General features: G+C 37.3%; 1 protein-coding gene and 1 pseudogene across 1 annotated transcript; both read left to right on the top strand.

Annotated features, from left to right (window-relative positions):
* The first annotated feature begins 1,013 nt into the window (after positions 1-1,013).
* LOC141570763 (olfactory receptor 11H6-like) lies at positions 1,014-3,100 on the top strand (annotated as a pseudogene).
* Positions 3,101-14,881: 11,781 nt separating this feature from the next.
* LOC109438991 (olfactory receptor 11G2-like) lies at positions 14,882-15,847 on the top strand. The gene has a single exon (XM_019719179.3). It carries the CDS (start codon positions 14,882-14,884, stop codon positions 15,845-15,847), a length of 966 nt encoding a protein of 321 aa, XP_019574738.3.
* The last annotated feature ends 10,146 nt before the right edge of the window (positions 15,848-25,993 follow it).

The raw sequence follows: 25,993 nt of genomic DNA, 5'->3' as shown, positions 1-25,993 counted from the left end.
ATGGGTGGTGTATCCCCATAACAAATAAAGCCCTTGTTGCCTGGCTTTTGTTTTTAGCACACTGGAGAGTCCAGTCTTTGCATTTTCTTTTAATTTTTTGTCCTGACTACAAGCAGTTGTTTTCTTAATTGGCTACTCTTAGGTCATGTGCACTGATTCAGACAACAATATTCAATGAGCACCTATAATATAGCGGACACTGTCTTAGATTCTGGGAATATGCCAATAAGCAAAATAATGTCCTCCTCTTATTCTCAGGTGGTTGAGACAGAAAATACATTCTATGTATATAACACAATGTCACATAGTGATACGTGCTTCGAAGAAAGCTAAAGCAGGATTGGGACACAGAGTAGCAAAGATGGGCTAAATTAGGGAAGGCCTCCCTCTGAGTCTCTGATTTTTACCAGAAATCTGAATGAAGTAAATTAAGGCATGTGAATATTAGTGAGGGGAGAGAGGGATATTATGGGCCTTGATACAGGCCACACTTGACGTATTGGCTGGCTGGGGTGGGGTTAGTGGTAGGGAGAGTGGTAGGAAATGAGGAAGGCCTTATTGGCCTTATGGGCTGTGGTAAGGTATTTGGGATTGATTTGTGTGTGTTTAAAAGAGCAAATATGTGACATGATCAGATTTCTAAAACTACCAGTCTAGCTACAATGTGGGTAATAATCTCTAAGCATATAAAAACGGAAATAGTTTTTCCAACATTCCCAATATTATGTGGAAAGAAATACTATCTGAAACTATGCGTGTGATATTATTAAAGATTACAATTGTAAACAAACTCTTGCTTGGTAGCTATACATTCTTGTAATGTTTTCTTCTAGTTACACAGAGCTTGAACAGTACAATTGTTTAAACCTCCGTATATCCTTATATAGATTTGGCCCAAGTTGGTGTTTCTGAACTAGTTTGAAAGCCTCTGAATGGCAAGAGAGCATCTACTTTATTTCATGTAAGGCTGAGGACACAAAACATAGGCATGTGTTTGATGGACCAGGATTGGCATGGTGATCGCGATGGTAAGGCTGTAATACGCACCCACACACCCCAGTTCCTTATGTCCTCGAGTATCACAGTGAAACAAAGAACAGTAAAAATCTTCACGTAATCTAAAACTATGCTGCTAATTGAATTATAAAGAAATTCAGAGAACATTTTGAGAAAACTTCTGCAGTCATTTGTGACATGGTAATGTCTTGTTATCACAGTTTTAGGAGCTGAAAAATGAAAAATTCAGGAAGAAATAATCACTCTGAGCCTGTGAGTGAACTCATTCTTCTTGGATTCCCTTGTACTTAGGAGATTCAGATCCTCCTCTTCTCACTCTTCTCTGTGATCTATGTACTGGCATTAATTGGAAACCTTTGCATTATCTGTGCAGTGTGGTGCAACCACTATCCTGCTGGCCAATTTTTCTTTCCTAGAGATCTAGTATGTCATTTCTACCATCCCCAATATGCTAGCCAGTTTTCTCTCTGAGATCAACACCATCTCTTTGTTTGTCTGCTTGCTCCAGTTCTACTTCTTCTTCACTGTGGGCACCGCTGAGACCTTCTTCTTGTCTACCGCGGCTTTTGACAGGTATCTTGCTACCTGCAGGCCCCTGCACTACCCGCTCCCCTGTCGTGAAAGTTCAACACTGCATCATAATGTGTGCCTGCAGCTGGATGTGTAGCTTCTCCTGTTTTCTCCTCCCAGTTTATCTCATCTCCCAGCTTCTTTTTGGGGACCCCAGTACTATTAATCATGTTTTTTTATGACCCAGGACCCCTTATGAAGTTGCCCTGTGTGTCAACTCCTGCCATTGAGATCACATGTGGCCATCTTGAACTCAGTCCTCATTTTCTCCACCTTCCTCTTTATTACAGGCTCTGACACCTGGTGATCAGAGCGGTGCTGAGGGTCCCCGCAGCAGAGGCTGGTGGAAGGCCTTCTTTACATGTGGCTCCCATCTGGTCATGGTGTCCCTGTTCTATGGTTCATTCACGGTGATGTATCATGTAAGCCCAACAGCAGGCAATCCAGCAGGGATTCAGAAAATTGTGACGTTATTTTATTAACTCCACTTTTCTTTTTTTTTCTTTTTTAATTAAATTTATTGGGGTGACAAAGGTTAGTAAAATTACATAGGTTTCAAGTGTACAATTCTGTAATACATCATCTGTATCTCACATTGTGTGTTTACCACCCAGAGTCAGTTCTCTTTCCATCACCATATATTTGACCCCTTTCACCCTCTTCTATAACCCGCTGCCCCCCTTACCCTCTAGTAACCACTAAATCATCGTCTGTGTCTATGAGTTTCTGTTTCTTTATTTGTTTGTTTCGTCCCTTTGTTGTCTTCAGTTTTATATCCCACATATGAGTAAAATCATATGGTTCTCAACTTTTCCTGTCTGATTTATTTCACTTAACATAATAATCTCAAGATCCATCCATGTTGCCACAAATGGCACTATTTCATCTTTTCTTATGGTATTCCATTGTGTATATACACCACATTTTCTTTACCCAATCTTATCGAAGGACACTGGTTGTTTCCATGTCTTGGTGATCACAAATAATGCTGCAATGAACATCAGCATACATATATCTTTATGAATAAACATTTTCAGATTTCTTGGGGTAGATGCCCAGGAGAAGGAATGCTGGGTCATATGGTAATTTTATTCTTAACTTTTTGAGGAATTGTCACACCGCCTTCCATAGTGGCTGCACCAATCTACATTTCCAACAGTGTATGAGGGTTCCTTTTTCTCCACAGCATCTCCAACACTTGTTATTATTTGTCTTGTTGATGATAGCCATTCTAACATGTGTGAGGTGATATCTCACTGTGATTTTGATTTGCATTTCCTTCATAGTTAGTGAAATTGAACATTTTTTCATATATCTCTTGTATATCTTCTTGGGAGAAGTTTTTATTCTTGTCCTCTGCCCATTTTTTAATTAGACTGTTGGTCTTTCTGTTATTGTAACTCCTCTTTTCAATCCCTTGATCTACAGCCTCCAGAATAAAGAGATAAAGGAGGCCCTGAGAAAACTGTTGAGGATTATGACCCTTTGTCAAAGACAGCCTCTCAAGAACTAGAATCCATATATGTGTAGGACAAATAATGATATAAAATTGTAAGAAGTTAATGATCTTAAGTAAATCTGAGAAACAAATATGTTTCTTATATTCCCTGGAATATATTTAGGGATGCATTTCAATGAAGCTAATAAGATCTTACCAGAACTTGCCTAAATCATTTATTTGTACTAGGCTTTATTGTATCAATATTCCTATGTACATTGCATGGAAACAAGAAAATACCAGACATCCTCAGGCATTTTTTAAGAAAAAAAACCCACATATAGCACAAAGGTCAACTGGTCAGTTTCTATCTTTTGCAGATTTAGGTAAACTTGTTTCTAACTCCTAGTTTCATAGTGATTAAATGTCTGGAGTACCTACCACTATCTCCTTACACACACACACACACACACACACACACACACACACACACACACCATACAAACACGTTCACGTGTGCTTCTCCTCCCATTCCTGAATCTACTTGATGTCTCATTTTGATCACATCTATCTGGATGTGAGACTCATCCTCTTCAACATTTTATCCAAAACCAAACTCATTCCAGATTGTATGGGTTTATTAACCTGACTACAGGTTGGGATTAGGGAGAGTCAGAGGAAGGGCCACCATGCTGAACACCCAATCAATCTTTCATATTATACCTGGTACTGCCCTTTTTCTACCTTCCTCTTCCTCTTCTCATCACCCACAAGAGTGACCAGAATATCTTTCCCTTTCTTATTCAGAATAATTTTGTCCATATGTAGGCCTTTTGGGGTTTGAGATTCTTCCTCAAGTGAGCTTACCAAAAATCTTCTCCTTAGCAAACCTAATTCTTTAACAGGATCATGTGAAAATAGTTTTCTCCAACTGGTTACTTTTTTAGGTTCTTGTAACTTGATACATTCCTTATTTATCTTAGTACCACCCAGGAGCACTCAATGCAAAAGAGTAAATGTACTGAAACAAAATAGAAGTGAGACCTGAAAACAAGATTGCCTGGAAAAAACTAAATGAAATAATAATGCATATTTTAAGTGCTTTATGATTTTTAAAGTGTTTTTCTCCCTATATGTAGTAGAATGAACACTAACTATGCCAAGAGGATAGTGTGTGTGTGTGTGTGTGTGTGTGTGTGTGTGTGTGTGTGTGTACAAATGAGATTGTATGGACAACGTCTGAAATGAGGTATATTACTCTTCAGTTAATTTTCAAAGTGGCCTGGAAGCATCATATTGCATCTTAGTAAATATATCTTACACTGATGGCACAATCTCATCTCTTAGTGATATTGTGCCCAGTTCCTTAGGAACATAAAATACCAGATTCACCAATGTATCTTCATTTTAGCTATGCAAGGGAGACGAAAGTCAGAGTCTATATAGTTTAATAGTATGACTTAGTTTAAAGCTTGGTACAAGGCCATGGCTAGTCCACGAGCCTTTTGTGTAAATAACAAAAATCAGAAAGCAGCCCTTCAGCTTCAAGTCTTGGCCAGAAGTGCCTTTTTTCACCTCTTTCTCAAGAGGGACCCAAACACATCAGAGTGCACATCTCTGTTCTGTGGGCACAAGCCATGTGACAGTCACCATTCCCTCCATTGGACAGGTTCTCTTATGACAGGAACAACCTGCAGAGCCTTATATAATATCCCTTGGTAGGAGAGGGAAGAAATGAGCCACCAACATTCTCTCAGAAGTATTGAATGAAAGGGGAAGGAAAGTGTTGAATCCTCCAACTCTCCTGAAAGAGGGAGAAGGATGGGATTAAATATAGCACACCAATACTCATGAATTATCTTTTGAATTGAAACTCAGAAATTTGCCCTCACTCCATTATTTATTTTTCTGTCTATTTCTCTTTACCAAAGACTAGTAAATATCAAAAAGTGATTAAAATCAATAAGAAACTTTAAAATGGTGACCAGATGCAAAGTAAATATACAAAAGGTAATAATTATGAAGAAAATATAATGGAAGAAAAATGCCATTCATAATAACAACAAAAATATAGTTCTAAATAAACGTAAAATAAATTCACCAAAGAGGAGTGAAGCATATGTCAAGAAAACTGCAAATACCTTGAAACAGCAAAAAAAAAAAAAAATATATATATATATATGAATAAATTGATATATTTACCATGCTCTGAATGTAATAAGTAAATGAAAATTGGTCATTTCATCCCAAATACATTTAATGAAATTAAAATAATATTGAAATTATAATTATCCAAATATTCAGTAATTAGAGATTGATTACGTAAATTATCATATATCCATATTATAGAATATCATACAGATATTTAAAATCATGTTTTGAAATATATTTGATGAATTGGGAAAATGCTAACAATGAAATGCTAACTTCAATTTTTATTTTTCCAAAGTAAAAAAGACTTACATAATTGTTTCCAAATTTATTTTATAACTAAGAAAATACAAGAGAGAAGTATATAAAAAATTTCATGGTTGCAATCTTTTAATAAAATTATGGCCAATTTTGTTCTGCTTCTTGATGTGTTTTACAGATTTACTGTGGTAACCTTGTTATTTTTTCTTACAAAAAAAAGTCAACTTAAAACTCTCAACTTGGCAGTGTTAAAGAAGGCTTATTCTTTCTTTCTAATTCTTCCCTCAGACTGAAATTGGGGTTGGGGGGACCTTGCTTCAGGAAATGAAGCTGAGGCAATATAGTGGGACTCTGGTCTGGGTCCACGTGCTGTTAGATGAAGCAGCCACTGAAGAACATTCAGCAGCAAAATCTGGAAAGAATTTGGGTTGTAGAGCCTATCCCCAAAACTAAAATTGGTTCAGAATCAATACACTGAACACATACCTAATTCTTCAAGGACAAAATGACATATGCATTAAATACACACATACACAAGCAAACTTGTTATTTTGTATTTCCTGTAAATGTTCTTTGAAAATTTACTTGCTGCCTAGAGCTCATGTAGGATATAAGATTCTGTGTCAGTACAGCATGTATTGTTTTCAGGGCTTCATCCATGTCCCCCCAGTAGCACCAGTGGTATGAACTCATCACATAAGTAGACCAAGTGCAACAAGAGTTTCCACTTCTTGGTTTTGTGCTCTCTCCATGAACCAGTTCTCTTGTACATCAGATGAATTTCCTCTTACCTATCTCAATTCTTCAAACTTCCTCGTGTAAAATCAGCCCTAGGGAACAATATGAAGTTGTAAATAAATGAAATATCAACCAATAAATAAATTGTTAAGGCCACTGTAGTATGTATACGTGATAGAATGTTTTACCAGTATTAAAATAGTTTTAAATATTGCCCCAAAAAATGCGTAAAGACCTAAAATATTCTATTAAGTGAGAAAATGAGATTCAAAATTGTTATAGTATATTAGAACTAGATTTGAAATGGACAATGGGGAAAATGCAGCAAGGTATTAATAACAATTTGATTTAGATGGACTAGTAATGACATTATTTTTTTCATATTTGCCAATTTTTCTTAGTTCTATTTTCTAAAATAGTCACTTAAATTGTGTATAATTTTCTGACATAGTATAAACAATAATGAGTCAAAGAACAAATGTCCTACAGTGGAATACAACTTTAAATGATTAAAACCTTTATATAAATGCAAAAGGTGTTAATGGTGTTATTTACCATTGAGATGAGATGAAAGTGCACTAGAGTGGGAAGAGAAGGTGTTTTGGAAGAGATTTAAGCTCATGAGTCCCACTTCCTTTGAAGGTGTCTCCCTGAGATAATCTCCTTCTCAGGGTTCTATCAGCCTGGTGTATAGGAAAGTGACCCACTTTGTATATTTCAACAAGCTCAATTTCCTCAATATTGTGTCTTTATCTTTCCCTATATCCTTTCAGGCCTATCTATCTATATATCCAATAGGAAACTTTTCTGATTTTCCTCTTGAATTTCATCCCATAACACAATGTGCCTGAGATTGTCTTTAAGATGTTCAGCACAAACTAATGGTATTATTGGTCCTAAAACCGCATTTCACCCTGGAAACCCAATTCTATTTACATGATTTTCATAGGACCTCCCTGAGCTATGAGCTTAATATTGACAAAATGCACATTATTTCCCAATCATACACATACTCAAATGTGCAGAAACTAAATTACCAGGATCTAGTATTTGGATTCCGTAGTACCATATATTTTCTCTTTACCACAATTTTCTTTTCCTCTTTGAAACCTTTCTTACCCATTTATTCTTTTTTTTTTTTTTTTTTATTCACCTCCCAAGCATTTAGGGCTTCCTATATGCTAAGTGCTAGGCCCAGGCTTAGAGAAAAAGAAGTGCAAAATACTTACAGACTTTAGAGACTAAAAAGGTAAGACAATGATGACATATAAAGTATATAACATGACTGAGAGAGTATCCTCTAGAGCAAAACTACATGAGTTTAAATCTCAGCTCACACTTAACTAGCTGTTAGCTTCAGTAAATTACATAACCATTTGGTGTGTCAAACCCTCATTTATAATGGGGATTAAAATTTTACTCTATGTTGTGAAAATGTAGTGAAATTACATAGAAAATAGAGTTCAGCACAGAGTAGTAGTCATTAAAAGTTAGTTATGGTGTCAGATAGGATCTAGACTTATTGGGGTGATCACTTCATAAGGTCTATAAATGTCTAATCACTATGTTGTACACTTGAAGCTAATATAATATTGTATATCAACTGTAATTGAAAAATAAATTTTAAAAGATTTTTAAAAGTTAGTTATTATATGAAAACAAGTTAATGTTTAGTGGTGCTATTGTAAAGTCTGTGTCAGTACTAAAGGAAGGAAGCGAAGTTCACTTTCTAACAGAGATGAGGTCAGGCTTGGGCTGGCCTTTGAGAGAAGAACTGGTATAATGGGAGAGACAAAACTAACATAAAAACCAATGACAGCTAAAAGGTGCAAAAGAACATGAACACATGCTAATCTGTAACCATTGAGAGGATTAGTAGATATTTGGTCCGTCCAAAACGTCCATAGAGACATTTGATCCACACCAAAAGGTCCTTGAAATTTGGTTCAATCACAAACATCCATGAGTATATTTGACTCATGCCAAATTGCCTTGATATTTGGTCCTGTCAAAAAAGTCCACACTTAGAAAATGTTCAAATAGCCAATAATATTTCTCTGGCATGGAACAAATGTCTCCATGGATGTTTCGGACAAGAGAAAATATCACCAAATATCATTGACTTTTGGACAAGACTAAATGTTCAGAGAGGCTCGTTTAACATGCTCTTTCAAAATATCCAGAAAACATAGTTTAATTTTAAGAAATGTAGTTCACACTGTAGAGCTTGTGAGCATGGCTTCTAATACCAGGTTGCCTGAAGTCAAGTCCCAGCTCTGCCACTTTGTACCTGTGTAAGTACAGCAATTTTTTTCAATCTCTATGTGCCTGTTTCCCCACCTACAAATGAGAGTTATAACAATAGGCTGTCTTATAGGATTATTGTAAGTTAATAGTTGCAAAGTGTTTAGAACACAGCCTGCCTTTAAAGAAAAAGGAAAAAAAATCTTTTAAGAATCACATGTGATTTATAAAGAAAAAAATATAGAAGAGATAAAAGAAATTCACCGTCTTTAGCTAGACTGACCAAGAAAGCAGAGAAAAACTCAAATAACTAATATCAGAAAACAAAGTGAGGACATTAATACCAACTTTACAGAAATAAACAAACAAAAAGATTGTAAAAGAGTACTATGAACAGTTGTGTGCCAACAAATTGTATAACCTAGATGAAATGAACAAATTTCTAAAAACATGCAAACTACCAAAATAGACTCAAAAAGAAATAGAAACCTGAAAAGACCTGTAACAAGCAAAAAGATTAAAACAGCGATTAAAACTTTTAGATGTCCACATCAAGGCAGAATGAGAAGATCCCTTTGTTTCTCCCCTTAAAGTTATAAGTTGGACAACTATAATTCAACAAAAGACCACTGCTTGACACATACACACATCTGAGAGATCCATGCATTGAGACATCTGAAGATGGGCATATTGGAATAAGCAGGGGAGGTGGAACAGGGAAAGGACAGAGACAGGGGCCACAGACACAGTCCAGCCCCCACTGTGGCCCCAGCTGAGGTAGTAGCAGTGGAGGAGTTGGGCTGCAGCCTTCACACAGCAGCCTAGAGAGTAGGAGGAGTAGAAGCAACATTACAGCCTGAGTAGCCACTGCCCATTGCAACTAAACTCAGTATCAAAGACAGAAATGCAGCAGAGCAGTGTGACAGCCATGGAGTAACAGCCATCATTACTAGCTAGGAGACAAACTTGCAGAGCCATGAACCCACCTACTCACCCTTACCCATCACCCACCCATAGTGGCAGAACCAGTAGAGGCAGAACTCAGTAGAGGCAGCAGAGACACCTCAGATAGCACAGCACTCTTGGAGTCCTCTGATTACAAGGAGGAAGCTCTAGGAACTCACACATCCAGAGCCCCATCATTCACAACATTGCACCCCAGGGGTGGTGCCCTGAGACCTAGGTGACTCGGACACTGAAGGGACACCCACCGCCTCAGGGAATAGGAGGTGACTAAGGTGACACCGCCCCACCAAGATCATATGTGGGGTATAAAACTGAAAGCAACAAATGAATGAGACAAACAAACAAACAAACAAAAACTCATACACACAGACAACAGTTTAGTGGTTATCAGATGTTAAGGAGGGAGAGGAGATGGTAAAAGAGGGTAAAGCAGGTCAAATATGTTGATGGAAGGAGAACTGATTCTGGGTGGTGAACACACAGTGCAACATATACATGATGTATTACAGAATCGTACACTTGAAACCTATGTATTAATAATTTTACTAACCAATGCCAACCCCAGTAAATTTAACGAAAATTTTTTTTAAAAAGTTAATGACAAAAAAAAATTCTCAAGGCAGCCCGGGGAAAAAAAAGACTGTAACCTGCAAAGAAAAGCTCATTAGACTATCACCAGATTTTTCAGCAAAAACCGTACAAGACAGGAGTGTGGAATGAAATATTCAAAATATTGAAAGAGAGAAGCCACCAGCCAAGAATAATATATCCAGTAGAGTTGTCCTTTAGATATGCAAGAGAAATAAAAGATTTCTCTGATGAACAAAAGCTGAGGGAATTTACAAGTCCTGCAATACAAGAAATATTTAAAGGAGCTCTTCTACCAAAAACAAAAAGATGAAAGTACACAAAACTTTGAGGAAGATGGCAAAGACAGATAGAAACAGGAAATTGCAACTCTGTTTTAAAATAAGTCATTAAACAACTATAACATAAAGGATAAAGGGGGGAAAGCATTTTAAAAAGTGTATAACTTCTTCAATTTGTAAATAAATACACAGCATAAAAAGGAATAATTTGTGACAACAAAAACATAAAAGGGGAGGAGGAAAAGGACTGAACTTGCACAGATGAATGAAGATAATATGTAATCATAAGAAAAAGGACTACTGCGTATATGAAAATTTCTTTTACATAAAAAAAATGTTAACCACAAAAAAATCTAGAACTGAGACATACAAAAAAAAAAAATGGAAATAGAGGGGGAAAAGTCATAAAATACCACCAAACTGAAATAACAGACAGAAGGGAAAAGAAACAATGGAGACACAGAACTACCAGAAAACAAAGATAAAATGGCTATAGGACATCATATATCAATAAACACCCTAAATGTAAATGGACTGAACTCACCCATAAAAAAGTACTGAGTAGTATATTGGATCAAAAAAACAAAACAAAACGATACGCTTCCTTCAGGATACACATCTTATCTGCAAGGACAAATATAGACTCAAAGTGAAAGGGTGGAAAATGACCCTCCAAGCATATGGCATCCAGAGAAAAGCAGGTGTAGTTGTACTTATATAAGACAAAATAGATTTCAAGATAAAAAAGGTAACAAGAGATAAAGATGGACATTTTATAATGATAAAGGGGGAAATTCATCAAGAAGACATAACACTTATCAATATATATGCACCCAATCTGAGAGCAGCAAAATCTATAAAGCAATTACTAACAGACCTAACGGGAGAAACTGACAAAAATACAATTATAGTAGGGGATCTGAATACACCATTGACATGGATGTATAGATCATCCAAACAGAAAGCCAATAAAGAAATATTGGCCTTGGGGAGGTCAGGTCGCTCAGCTGGTTAAAGAGCAGTGTTCATAACACCAACATCACCGGTTCGATTCCCACATGGGCCAGGGAGCTGCACCCTCCACAACTAGATTGAAAAACAATAACTTGACTTGGAGCTGATGGGTCCTGAAAAAACACACTGCTCCCCAATAAAAATTTTTAAAAAAAGAGTACAATGAAGTACAGATGCTATACAAAAAAAGAAATGGAGATAATAGGACTGGGTGCAAGAAAGGGACCATTCTCCCCAGTTTATACCACTCGGGCACACCAGCCTCCCTGCTTTTCTCCTGACATGACAAACACTCCTACTTCTTGTTCCTTCTGCCTAAAATCTCTCTTGAAATCCTCTTGGTTTGTTCCCTCACTTTTTTAAGCCTCTGCTCAAGTGTTAGGTTTTCTGTTAGGCTTTCTTTAAAACACTATTTAAAATTACAAGTCCTACCCCATATCCAATCCATCCCACTCCTATTCTTCATTTCTCTCAAATGAAAAAAATTTTTAATTTGCTTATTCATTTACTGATTTTGTTTATTTTCTGTTGCTCCCCACCCCCTACTGAATTGTTCTAGGTAGGCAGGATTTTTTTTCTGTTTTATTTACCCTGTTTCATCCCCATTGTCCATTTAACATTCTGTAAACATTACTGATTAACCCTATACCAGTCTTAGCACTTAAAATGTTGTTTTTCTAATGGCAATCAAAAGAATTGCAACTGAAATGTCTCTAAATAACAAATTTGAAAATATTGGTGGGGAAAAATTTTTTTCTTCTTCTGCAAAATAGAAACAGGGAATCTAATGGTACATCTTCCTATTGTAGCTATTATAACAATCTCTATAATTATTCCCTAGGAACCTTTTGCAATGCCTGGTTAGTAGAAGCAAAAGAGAAGATAAGAACCTACCTCTGTAAATGCATTATACCTCAGGGAATAACAGCGCTTTGAATTTCACTGTAAATAAACAAAATTCAAAAACAATCTTATCTGTTGAACAAACACTTTAAAAATACCAGGGGAGAGGGTCCCAAATCTCGAAAGGCTGTGATGGCAGGAAATATAGATAATAATACCTTCATCTGGGCTTTCATTTTGTCCATAAATATGAGCTTTGATGCTGGGGGAGAAAATCTCTTAAAATTCTCTATTTGCAACTCATGGCAGGTTACAAACTGGGTCATCCAATTCTCCACAAGTCATTCACATGCTTTTCACTCTGTGGAGTAACATTTTATTCCCCCTCTCTGACTTTTCTTCTCCGCACATATCCAAGAAGTGAGTTAAAAACTTTGCATGCCCTATTACAAATGCTGAATTTTCTGCATAAATGGAACTATTGTCAATTGCTTTCTTCTTGTTCTAAACATGTAAATATCTGGTTAATATAAAATTCAGACAGAAAAGTTTGAAAATATTAATTTTTCTCTTATTTCTCCAAGTCTTGGAAAATACGTTTATCTAATTTCTTTTTCCTTCTTAAGTATTAATGAGTATTGTTTACAAAGAGACCTGGGGATTTTGTGTGAAAATGATTTTGTGTGATAAATTTCTGGAGGTGGATTTATTATCAATTTTGTTACTAGTTCAATAGAGAAAACATAACAAATCTCTGATTCCACTCATATCTCTCCAACCCATATATTGCTCTCAGTTTCACGAATTGAATGTGTCTTGGTTTTATGTGAAATAATTATTCCTTAAATGAAAAAACCGTTCAGTATCTGTGTGCTTTCTGTTTCTTGTGTTTATAGGATCTTCTTTGGATTGTGACTTATACAGTTCATATTCCCAAGAAATACTGTAACAGGAGACTCAAAGAGGGTGAGTACTGACCCTGATTTGATATACCACTGTTAAAGTCCCATTATCAATGAAAATGACTGATTACGATAAATAAGAGTAGGGTACCAACATAGCAGAACATAGGTCAGAGTATAAAAGACAAAAATTAAATGACTTTAAAGAATTCAGTCAAATGAGTTATGAAGATAACCACTAAGACCTGTGTAGCAGCCAAGTGAGATTTTTCTTCAATAAAAGCAGCGGAATGATTTGTGGGCATCCCGTAAGTTAGGATATTTTTGAAACATTCATATCAATTGCCTCTTCCATTAGTATTGTATTTTTTTTCTCTTTGCTTCTGTATATTTTGTACTCATTATAATTACTTAAGTACCAGTTAAATGTCCTTAAGTTAAAGGCACTCTATTTTTCATTTCTAGTGAAAGGCCAAGGTTCACTGGCTCCACAGCTTGCTGTCTCTAAATAAAATGACATTTATTTATTCTTTCTCAGATATTATATGACAACTTCAGCTGAGAAAATCATACACATATTCAGGATAAAAGTCCAAAATAATCTTTTTTTTTAAGTAAACTTACTACACAATCACAACAGATCAAGGGAGAATCTATGTCTTCTCTGACCAAAAAAAAAACCTCTGATAATTTGAGAAATTCTGGTACCTACCCTATATTGCCACCTGGTATGATGTGATAGGTTTGGGAAACAAATAGACTTGAACCACCAGATTGCATTCAGACTTGATACTTTCTAATAACCCATGAGCAATGAGAATATAAACAGCAGTTCTTCTACTTTAGATGCCAAACATGGTAGCCAAGAGTAGGCTCCTAAGGAAACAAGACATATGAAAGCTTTGATTCAGTAGCAACAAACTGGGGGTGATGGGGAGAACAGGAAAGAGTGAAGCAAGGTATTCCTTGTTTCAAGAGTCTCTCAGAATAAAATGTCTAAAATGCATATAAAAATGTACCAGAGGTATGTTTAAAAAACTGAAAAAAGGCCAAACACTGAAAGCAATATAGAAATGCAGTGCATACAAATCAAAACACTGTTCTCTACTTCACAATTTTTTTACAGCAAAATTGGCCAACTCTAATCCCATTCAATAGTCCAGCCACTCAGAGCAGTTGTTCTTCCTAAATCAGGTGCTCCACGTGGCATATTTAGTTCTCACATTCATAGAGTGTTTCAAAATTTTCAACCAGTGCATTTTAGGTACCAAAATGTGGGACTCTTCCCCAGGCTGGAGAGAGAGAAAGCATTCCTTATATACCAAACATGTTTGGGTATGATCATATAATATAGCATTTATGGCATCACTGTACAATGCCATTAACAAGCACAAAAAAAGAGTATTCCCTGTGCCTTCTCATTGCATCTCATTGAGACAGAAACGTTTTAAATGTCTTAATGGAAGTAGTATTTCATTTGGTGTTGTTATCGTATTACTAATTACAATAAATTAGTTTTGCATAATGCTTTACAGAGAAATTTCACACACAGAGGTTTGTATGTACTGTACTCTATATGGTAAACATATGAGGAAATACACAAATAGAGTTTAAGTGACATATTCAAAGTTGCAAGTCTTGTACATCTATGTGTTATCTAGTATCCTGACCTAGTGTAATGATTGCCCCAAGCCATTTTTTTACTTATATTATTTGCATGTTATCAAAGTGAAATCACACTCTTGGAGAACAGGTTGTGATGACCACAGTTTTGTTGCTTTAACAGAAACCTCATTTTTTATAAAAATTGTAAAGAAATTTGGTATTTTCAATAACAACTAGCATATTCCTTTAATGTGCAATAACCAATGTCTTCCAGACTTATGAATGTGTCTGGCAGGGAAGCCAACTCTGTGAGCCACTTTATCCTGATGGGCTTTCCTTCGAGCCCAGAAATGCAACTCGTCTACTTTGGGCTCTTCTCAGCAGCTTACACATTGACCCTGATGGGGAACACAGCGATTGCCTGTGCTGTGCGGTGGGACCGACGCATTCACACCCCCATGTACATCCTCGTGGGGAATTTCTCTCTCCTGGAAATATGTTATGTCACCACGACAATCCCTAACATGTTGGCCAACTTCCTCTCCACAAGCAAATGCATCTCCTTTGTGAGTTGTTTCGCACAGTTCTACTTCTTCTTCTCTTTCGGGTGTGATGAGGGCTTCTTCCTTTGCATCATGTCCTTTGACAGATACCTTGCCATCTGCCGTCCTCTGCATTACCCACGCATCATGACTAAACAGCTGTACACTGGCCTCATCATCTTTGGATGGTCATGTGGGTTCATCCTCTTCCTAACCCCAGTTGTTCTCATTTCACAGTTGCCCTATTGTGGCCCAAACATCATCAACCATTTCATATGTGATCCTGTCCCATTGATGATGCTGTCCTGTTCTGAAGACACCACCACCCACTTCATTTACTCTACTTTCAATGCTATTTTCATGATTGGCATGTTCCTCTTTATCATTTGTTCCTATGCTCTGGTGATTCTGGCTGTGCTACGAATGCCCTCAGCAGCAAGCAAACGCAAGGCTTTCTCCACTTGTGCTTCTCATCTGGTTATCATAATCCTGTTTTTTGGCTCTGTTATGGTGATGTATGTTAGTTCTGGATCAGGACACCCAGTGAAAATGCAGAAAATTGTGACCTTGTTTTATTCTGTGATAACACCCCTCTGCAATCCTGTAATTTATAGCCTCAGGAACAAGGAGATGAAGGCTGCCCTAAAGAAAGTCTTTGGGACTGAAATATTTGTTCATAAAACATAAATCAGAAGTCACAGTGAACTAAGTTTTATCACAACCTATCTTAATAAGATATAAGCAAGATAGTTTCCTAGAGAATTCAATAATTCGGTTAGGGAAATCTGTCAATAAAGCCCATTCTCATCTTAAATATCACTCACTACATGATGGGTTAGTCTCATTTTAGAAATAAAATTGTCTTAAGAAAATTGGACTCTTTAAATATAACTGAGTTTCTAAAAGGAAATGTTATCATAATCAGCTTTGTATTTCAGAACTGGAGCAACATATAAGGAAATGACATAGATATAAACTTGTTTGGGGATTAACACTGTAAATAAATTCTCCTCCACTGATAGTTACTAAAAGGAAGGATTTCTGTATGAAGAAAGTCCAATCATGCAGGTGTGACCTTATCACTCTACCTCCCAAGAGGGGTACAAATGTTTACTCTAAGGATTTTAAAGAAACAAGCATAGCTTTTAGTACAGTTGTCCATTGATATCCATGGGGGCTTTGTTCTAGGACCCACCTCCCCCAGCCCTTGTCCCCCATGCAGATATCAAAACCTGTGGATGCTCTCAAGTCCCTTATATAAAATGGTGTAGCATTTGCATATAACCTATGTACATCCTCCCAAATATTTTAAATCATCCCTAGATTACTTATACAATCATGTGCCACATAACATTTCAGTCACCAATGAACCACATATATGACAGTGGTTCCATAAGATTATAATAGAGCTGAAAAACCTATTGCCTGGTGACATTGTAGCCATTGCAGTGTTGTAGCACAATGCATTACTTACATGTTTGTGGTGATGCTGGTGTAAACAAACCTACTGTGTTGCCAGTTACATAAAAGTATGGCACATGCAATTATGTATAGTACTTGATAACGATAATAAACTATGTTAGTGGTTTATGTATTTACTATTCTATACTTTAGAGTATCTCTTTTGACTTATGAGAAAGAATTTGCTGTAAAATCATTATGTGGTGTTATGCTGGCAGCAGTTTCGTACATCTCATGTTTACCACATCTCTTGATTAAAACATTTTCTCTTGTGCTGGATTTAATCTCGCATTGTTTTGTACAGTAACATGCTATACAGGCTTGTACCATATAGCCTAGGTGTGTAGTAGGCTAGAGCATCTAGGTTTGTGTAAGTGTACTCTCTGATGTTCACACAATGACAAAATCACCAAATGATGCATTTCTGAAATGTATCCCATCATTAAGTGGTACATGACTATAATACCTAAAGCAATGTAAATGCAATGTAAATAGTTGTCATACTGTATAATTTAGGAAATAATGACAAGGAAAAACAGTCTATACATGTTCAGTACAGATGCAACCATCATAGGCCTAAGTACACAGTACATATCAGCAACAACGTAATTTTTTTTCCCAAATATTTTTGATCTGTGGTTGGTTGAATCCACAGATGCTAAGCCTGTGGATATGGAGGACTAACTTTCGTAGATAAGAGAGCACCAAGAATAAGAATAGGAATTTAGTGGCTATTGTTTACCTCAAACAGGGTTAAGATAGATGCTAAATGCTGTCGCTAGTGCCAGGCTTAGGGCTGCTCAGCCAGAGATACGGTCTTGCCAAAGCCAGATGCTACTTGTTTGGGCTTTGTGAACCTTTGAGAGGTTTTATGAAAGTCCACAGAATGAGTTAAGGCAGGTTGTTTGTATGGAAAAGCCACTGGAAGTGGTTTGAGTGTGCCTTGAATTTGGGTGAGGTGGGGGCTCAGGAAATCACTAGGGCAGAGCAGATGAAAGATGATAGTCAATTTGATGGAGACTCAGATATGGCATCTACATGCAGGGAGGAGACAGGCTCAACAAAGAAACAATGGCTTCTGCCAACTCCTCTCAGAAGCTACAAACGTCCCCACAGCCAATGGTAAGTGCAGCCCTGACATGTTATGGGGTCAGTATAGATGGGTAAATGCATCAAACATTTATCTTTCTCGGAGACATTCCCTATGCACTTCAGAGACTCTGGAATCAAGTCTCTTTCTACAGTGACTTTTCCTCCTCTCCTTCTTAGTCTCCCTGATCCTTCTTGCTTTCTAAGATCACCTCTCATATGTGACATTTGTACCCAAGTCCTTGTCTCAGGCTCTGCTTTCAAAAGAGCCCATATCGGCCGGCCCGGTGGCTCAGGCGGTTGGAGTTCCGTGCTCCTAATGCTGAAGGCTGCCACTTAAATTCCCACAGGGACCAGTGGGCTCTCAACCACAAGGTTGCTGGTTCAACTCTCACAAGGGATGGTGGGCTGCACCCCCTGCAACTAACAACAGCAACTGGACCTGGAGCTGAACAGCACCCTCCACAACTACGATTGAAAGGACAACAACTTGACTTGGAAAAAATCCTGGAAGTACACACTGTTCCTCAATAAAGTTCTGTTCCCCTTCCCCAATTAAAAAACAAAATCTAAAAAAAAAAAAAAAAAAAAAAAAAAGCCCAACTGGTAATATAAGTGGCCCGAGAAATCAAACCCTCAATATGAAATCCTGAAAGACGGCAGCAAAGACTCCAGTGCAGGGGATATGTCAGATGGTGATAACCCCTAGCACAGAAGAGCATCATGCTTGCTAAGACTTTCACCTGTGATAAAATGGGAGGAAGCACAGGTGGAGGGGAAAGGACTGGATATGCAATAGCTCTAGCACTAGAACGGACAGAGACAATGGTAATTATAAGAACTGTAGAATTGGGTGACTTTCATTTCCTTGACGTATTTTAGAAAAAAATGAAAAATTCAGATCAACTAATTATCAAGTCAGAGCACATCTCCCCTATAATAAAAGACAAGTTCTTATATTTTGCAACTCCTGCTATTAAGAGGCACAGGACTTGGTGGGACTCGTGATATTTAGGAGGCAGATTAAACAAAATTTGTTGAATATGGCTCTGACACATTTTGTTGAATAATGCTCTGACACAATTTATCGAGTAACTGACTTGAAAGACTGATGATTTTGAGTGGGCCCAGAACAAAATGAAACTTGTGTAATAGGTTCAGGCTGCTGCCTTGCTGCTCAGGCTACATAGATAACAGTACGATGTGATAAGCATCATTAGAGTTGTAGAGCATTTTCTTAGACTCTTAGAAAAAGGCCATGCTTTTTATTGCATAGAAATACTCATTGTTTGCAAAGGTTATCCTGATTTCCATTGGTGGGGGGGGGGTAATCAAGTGGGTATGCAAACAGAGCTTCCCATAATAAGCTGGATATTGTCACATCCACAAAGTCATAAATTCAGTCAAGACCAGCAGCAAGTCATAATGCATTGGAAATGATTCATTAATGAATGCCTCCAGGCAGGTTCAGAGGACACACCACCTATCTCTGCTGTACCAATACCTCGTCCTTCATTTATACCTATGGCTTCATCCGGTGTTCCCAACAACAATTAAATAACGGAAGAAGTTCAGTCCTAATTCATGCATAAGTTGACTCAATATGTTCATGTGAGCCAACAATAAATGGCTGCTGCATTCAGCCTAAATCAGAGGTTGACTCTAGATGATGGTGAAGGCAAACTCTTCCAGTGTACAAGTAAACTTAGTTGTCCAGTTATATGATGGGGGGGGGGAAGCCCAAGACAAGGATATGCATGGGCTCTTAGGCTGTAATAAATGGCTTTTCTAGTCAGTCAGGGATCTGGAAGATTGAAAAATTAAAGATAGGAAGGAGGCAGTGGATGAAACTGTGGGAACGCATGTAAAATCTTAGTATTTCATATCAATGTTCACCACAGTGGGTGAACTTGAAAGCCAAGTGGATACAATGATTTATACTTCATGTCAGGCAGCTTCTGTCATCTGTCATCCAGGTGCTTGTACAGTATGTTCACAAATGGAGGAACCATACTGGTAGGATTGAGGCTCTGCATAAGACCCAAAATATGGGTCTCCTACCAAGGTTGATCTAGTTATTGTAACTAACAAATGACCAGCCAGCCAGCAGTAGAAACTGATGCTGAGCCATCAGTATGGTACCATTCATCGAGAAAGGCAGCCAATCACTCGGTGGCAAGTTGGTTATATCAACTCCTTCCTGTATGGAGAAGTAATGATTTATCCTTTCTGAAATTGCCACTTATTCTGAAGACAGGTTGCCCTTCCCTTTCTATTCTAGTATTTTCTATTCACAAATAGAGATATTTTTCAACTCTACATCTTACATGTTATAAATATATAATCTCAATGTATGGATATGGTCGTAAGCACAAGATCAAATTATAAATGATGAAAACAAAGGGTGATAAATATGAGTAAATTAAAAATAACTTTGGTTTAAAAACTACATATATTGAACAGGGAAACGCCAAAAATGGTAAAGGTTAATATTCATAAAATATAAAGAATTCTTTTAAATCAAGAAAAATGATTTAGATACATAAATAGAAAGGAAAGGGAGAAAGGCTAAATGACCAATAAAATATTCTTTTAAATCCAACCTCATTACTAACAAACTAAATACACATTAAAATAATGAAACATTACTTTTAAATATTCATAATGGTAATTTTTAGAAAGAAGTATAATTGTGTGTGTGTGTGTGTGTGTGTGTGTGTGTGTGTGTGTGTTTGAAATGTGATGAAAATGAGCATTCTGAAAATCTGCTGGTGAGAACGTAAGCTAGGACACCACTTATGGACAGCAACATAGCAATATGGCAAACAAAAGCCTAAAGATTATATATACATTTTGATCAGCTAATCCACTTAAAGTAATTCATTGTAATGGAACATCATCGCAGAATTATAATAGAAAAAGACTACAAGCTATCTAAATGTCCAACAGGAGAAAACTGCTTAAACAAATTATGCTGTAGCCATAAAATGAAATACTATGCTCCTATTAGTGATTAGGTAGACCTAGATTTACTAACATGCCAAAAGATTCACTCTAGTTTCTATATTTTAAAAAGTATGTTTCAAAGCAACGTGTAGGATATAATCCAATTTTAATGTAAATATAAATAGAACAATAAACACCAAATAAGTTTACACCATTTTTTGTTCTGACTTTTTAGGTTCCTATAATGATACATAGTCTAACTTGCACAATTTAAAAGGTATTTTAAAATAAATCAATATTTTGGGAGAATGCAAGAGAGGAAGAAATCATAAAACAGTGCTCTAAAGACAGTGTGAACATAGATGAAACAGTGGAGTGAGTGAGGAGAATTATGGGTATAACCGAGGCATTTTCAGCATAAACTAGAGTCTACCTGAGCCACTGCCTCCAGGCCTATTAAAATTTTATTTCTTCCCAACTCCGGGTTTCACCACTCAGGCTTGAGAATAAGAATCATATCAATGATGCACATGCAACTCTCAAAATTCCAGAAAATTTTCAAAATTCAATTAATTCACTTTCATTTGGAAATTTATTGTTTAATGTACAGGGCATGTATGGAGCAAACAAGAGGCAGCATGGTGAAATTAAGCACTATCTATACCAACTCCAAAATTTTAGATATCACCGATCTAAAATCAGGTATGAAATGACCAAGTGTGTATACTTGGCTACTTTTTCTTCTGCCCAAGTTCCACAAGGGACGTACTAACCCTAAGAACCCTTACACGTGGCCTAGGGAAGACGGTACAAAGATAGGGACCTGGGTGTCGTGGGACATACTGCCCAAAGCAGAGCTTGGTCCAACATAGCCCTTGGGGCTTAGCTGCCATATTTGCCACAACATCCTACCTGCCAAAAAGAGGGCCTGACAAAGTCAGATTTACCCCAAGTGCATGACTTCCTGCCAATGGCTTTTCGGTCCAGTACTGTTTTCTTCCCAGAGTTTGAATCCAAATACTTAATCAGGACATGGTTTCTCTTGGGTATTCCTAACTTAAGCAACAACTTCCAGGTCCAAAGTACATTTTCTCTTTAGTAATAAAATGTTCTGTTTGGCTTAAGTTTAGCATTGTCCAAAAGTTTAGCAATATCCAAATTGCCTTTGTTTAGGCCACCAAAAAAGTGAGCTTTATGAGCTCAGCTACCCACCAAAAAGCTGAGTGGGAGAAGAGAGACAATGAGATCATTGGTGACATCACAGAGCTTCTGTTGCCATGGCACAAATTCTAGGAAGAAAACAAAGAGAAAGGAAATCAGAGAATGGAAAGAAAAGAGAGGAAAATATAACAATGAAGAGTTAAAGAATAACACATAAGTCTAAACTTACTTTTGGGGAATTTCTCTGAAATATCAAGAAAAATTTAATTTATTTCAGAATAACTGTCTTTCTTGGAGAAGGTGACACATCACAGAGGACTGGTTTCTGAGGTACTTCTGAAATGAAAAAGGGAAAGAACTGATTTGGAAGGTCATATACTAATGGGATACCAACATAAGTATTACTCATAACAAAATATTTTTAAAAGATTATACCAAGATTAGACCGCCATCGTTAAAGTGACAAAGAATCAATAGTTTTTCAAAAGCAAGTCATTTGGGGAGAAGGTTTAAAAGGAGCCTCCAAGAGCAATATAAAATCATCAGTGAGTCTAAGATTTCTGGATACATCAGTGATGCTTCCAAAATGGAAAATTAGAGCATTCTTGATTTAGCACTAGGAGAAAAAACAGAAGGTTGCAGGCAGTGGTAAAAGGACCTGGTTAACGTTACTCAGAAGTATATACCCCCAGTTACTTTCTAAGGAACTGGTGAACATTGAATAGAGTGGGCTGCTCCGCTGCCTTTGTCTGCTTGGATTAAAAACATTCTGGCTAGCTGCTTCTACCTCAGACCTCTGTGCTAAAACGACTAAAGCTTGGAGAAAAGAGAAGGAGCCTAACATGAGTTATAGTGTCTGACAGAAGAAGGTACCATCTGAACCTGGTCTGACCCCCATCTGCCTATGAACCATGCCCAAAAGTTCAAGTATACTTCACAATCAGTGTGAGACTGCCAGGTATCTACTGAAGCAGTGAAGAATAGGAAGGATCTAACGATCTGCCCTTGCACAGTTTTTGCTGGAACATTTGCCAAAGTAGCTCATTACCCTGAAAATGCCTTGTGCATAAGGATTGTTTTAAATAAATCTGTGTTCACAGTGGGCACTCATTTTTCTGTGAAATTTGTTGTACCAAGATAAACAGGAAATTATGTCATAGAGACTAGTTCCTGAAGACCTTAACATGTATAGTATTTGAAGTAAAAAATATTAAAAGAAGCCATAATAATAATATAAGTTTTCCAGAGTGACCAAAAGTCATAACAATGACCAGGAAACAATAACAGGTAGAAGCCATAGGCAGATTAAATAAAATTTTTCACTTCAGGCATCCTATTTGCTGAAAGAAAATAACCAAGCTGAATTACAGCCAAATAAAAACTCTTAGCCTCTGTGGGCTTCTGTTTCATCATTTTAAAATAGTAAGACTATCTTCAAAAGAATTTTGTGACTACTATGTGTTAGATAATCCATGTGAAATCTGCTGGCACAGCAATCGGCACATAGCAGGTATGAAAAACTATCATCTAAGCATGGTAACACTGGGTAGAGTGTTTATAGCCATTGGGATGGAGGGAAGATCATTTAAAAATGTAAAAAGACATAATTCTTGGGTTGAAGGTATGAGAGGAAACTCTGAGTGTTAAATGAGACCCCAGGTTTTCTCTTTTTTTTAATTTATTTTAAGTTGACATACAATATTATATTAGTTTCAGGTGTACAACATATTGATTATACATTTACATAACTTATGAAGTGATCCCCTGACTAGCCTAGTACCCACCTGGCACCATACATAGTGATTACAATATGATTGACTATATTCCCTAGGCTATACTTTACATCCCTATGACTATTTTTTATAACTGCCAATTTGTACTTCTTAATCCCAGGTTTTCTTACATTCATGAAGTCTGAAAGCCACTGGACAGTTCCAGCAGGCATCAGTTTTTGCTTCCAGGAGTCTGCAAGGTGATAGAGACCAACTTTTAATAGCACTATATGAAGTGATAAAGATGGGCAAGGAGGCTACTTTTAGTGAATGATTGAGAAGATACTCCAGATTTGGGGATTTGTTGAAACAAATTTTAAATGTCATCGAAGGCACATGCGAGGGAAGGTTGTTCCAGGAGCCCCGAAGCAACTTGATGACATCCAACATGAGGCTGTTTTTTAAAATCCAGAACTTGTCTGGAGGTATCAGGTGAGCTGTAAACCAGAGGGACCATTTCTAGGCAACAGTCTCATGGATTCGGTTTTGAGTTCATCACTGGAAGTAAAACACACTTGGGGATTGAGTGATGCACCATGATTGTCCCTGCTGCTCCTGAGGAATGGCCTCCAGGGACAGTATGTGACCAGAAAGAAATGTAAAATAAAATGAAGGGAGAGTTTCTTGGCACACTATTGCTTTTTGTGTAAAAGCTAAAGAGAGTCCCTTGTGAGGCTCAAACTGTGGCAGTGTTATCAGGAATCCAAAGGATGGCACACCCAGGATATCTAAGAGGGCACAGGTGGGAGACCCTCGACTGCCTGCGTGTAATGTTTCTACAAATAGAGGATTGTGAATTTTCATTGGCATTTTTATCTCTAAATATATATTTACATTATATAGAAAGTAGTATGCAAAATAATATATAACTTTTTACAAAGACTTCATCTTCTTTGCAGAGCATCTCAAATGTCTATCCAGAATATACTATTTCTTTCAAATCCCATAGGAAAATCTGGAACACTTCTCTGTTTTGCATTATCTTTCAGATACAAGATGACAGAAACCAGTGGCTTCATATCACTTCTGAGGAGATCAAACATTTGTAAGTAGTGGGTATTTATTTTCATTAAGTGTAATTAAGAGTTAAGAATCCCTATTTTTCAGTGAAAGGAAAAATCAACATGAAGTCCTAGATAAAATCCACAATGACCCAAGGCAGGGATTAAAGGACCCTCAGCAATGAACATCAGAGCACATATATCTTTATGGATAAATGTTTTCAGATTTTTTGGGTAGATACCCAGGAGAGGGATTGCTGGGTCATATGGTAATTCTATTCGTAATTCTTTGAGGAACCTCCACACTGCCTTCCATAATGGCTGCATCAATCTGCATTCCCACCAACAGTGTATGAGGGTTCCTTTTTCTCTACAGCCTCTCCAACACTTGTTATTATGTGCCATTCTAACTGGTGTGAAATGATATCTCACTGTGATTTTTATTTACACTTCTCTGATGATTAGTGATGTTGAGCATCTTTTCATATGTCTATTAGCCATCTGTGTGTCCTTTTTGGAGAAATGTCTCTTCAGGTCCTCTGCCCATTTTTTAATTGGATTGTTTGTTTTTTTGTTGTTGAGTTGTATGAGTTCTTTATATATTTTGGATATTAGCCCCTTATCGGAGGCATTGAATCTTTCAAATTTTTGTTTAAGCACATATTACTTTGATAATCAGAATTTTTAAAATTATAGCAATGATACCCAGCACAGAGGGTGTTCCAAGAATTAAATAAAACAGTTTATTTAAGAATTTGTAGGGCTGGCCCGGTGGCTCAGGCAGTTAGAGCTCCATGCTCCTAACTCCGAAGGCTGCCGGTTCGATTCCCACAGGGGCCAGTGGGCTCTCAACCACAAGGTTGCCAGTTCAATTCCTTGAGTCCACAAGGGATGGTGGACAGCGCCCCCTGCAACTAAAATTGAACACGGCACCTTGAGCTAAGCTGCCGCTGAGCTCCCAGATGGCTCAGTTGGTTGGAGCGCATCCTCTCAACCACAGGGTTGCCAGTTCGACTCCTGCAAGGGATGGTGGGCTGCGCCCCCTGCAACTAGCAATGGCAACTGGACCTGGAGCTGAGCTGCGCCCTCCACAACTAAGACTGAAAGAACAACAACTAGAAGCTGAATGGCACCCTCCACAACTAAGATTGAAAGGACAACAACTTGACTTGGAAAAAAGTCCTGGAAGTATACACTATTCCCCAATAAAGTCCTGTTCCCCTTCCCCAATAAAAATCTTAAAAAAAAAAAAAAAAAAAAGAATTTGTCACAGTGGCTGGTGTGTGAGATGAGTTAGCAATAAGTATTGTTTTCCTTCCCTGCCAAGTAAATTTTCAGGGTAAATAGTTTAGTTTAGTATTTAAGAACTCAGATTTGGAAACAACTGAAATGCCCCTCAATAG

The sequence above is a fragment of the Rhinolophus sinicus genome, chromosome 3 (genome assembly GCF_057876585.1).
Source record: "Rhinolophus sinicus isolate RSI-liver-muscle chromosome 3, RSI-T2T, whole genome shotgun sequence".
Taxonomy (NCBI): Eukaryota; Metazoa; Chordata; class Mammalia; order Chiroptera; family Rhinolophidae; genus Rhinolophus; species Rhinolophus sinicus.
This window is presented reverse-complemented; position numbering and strand designations above follow the sequence as displayed.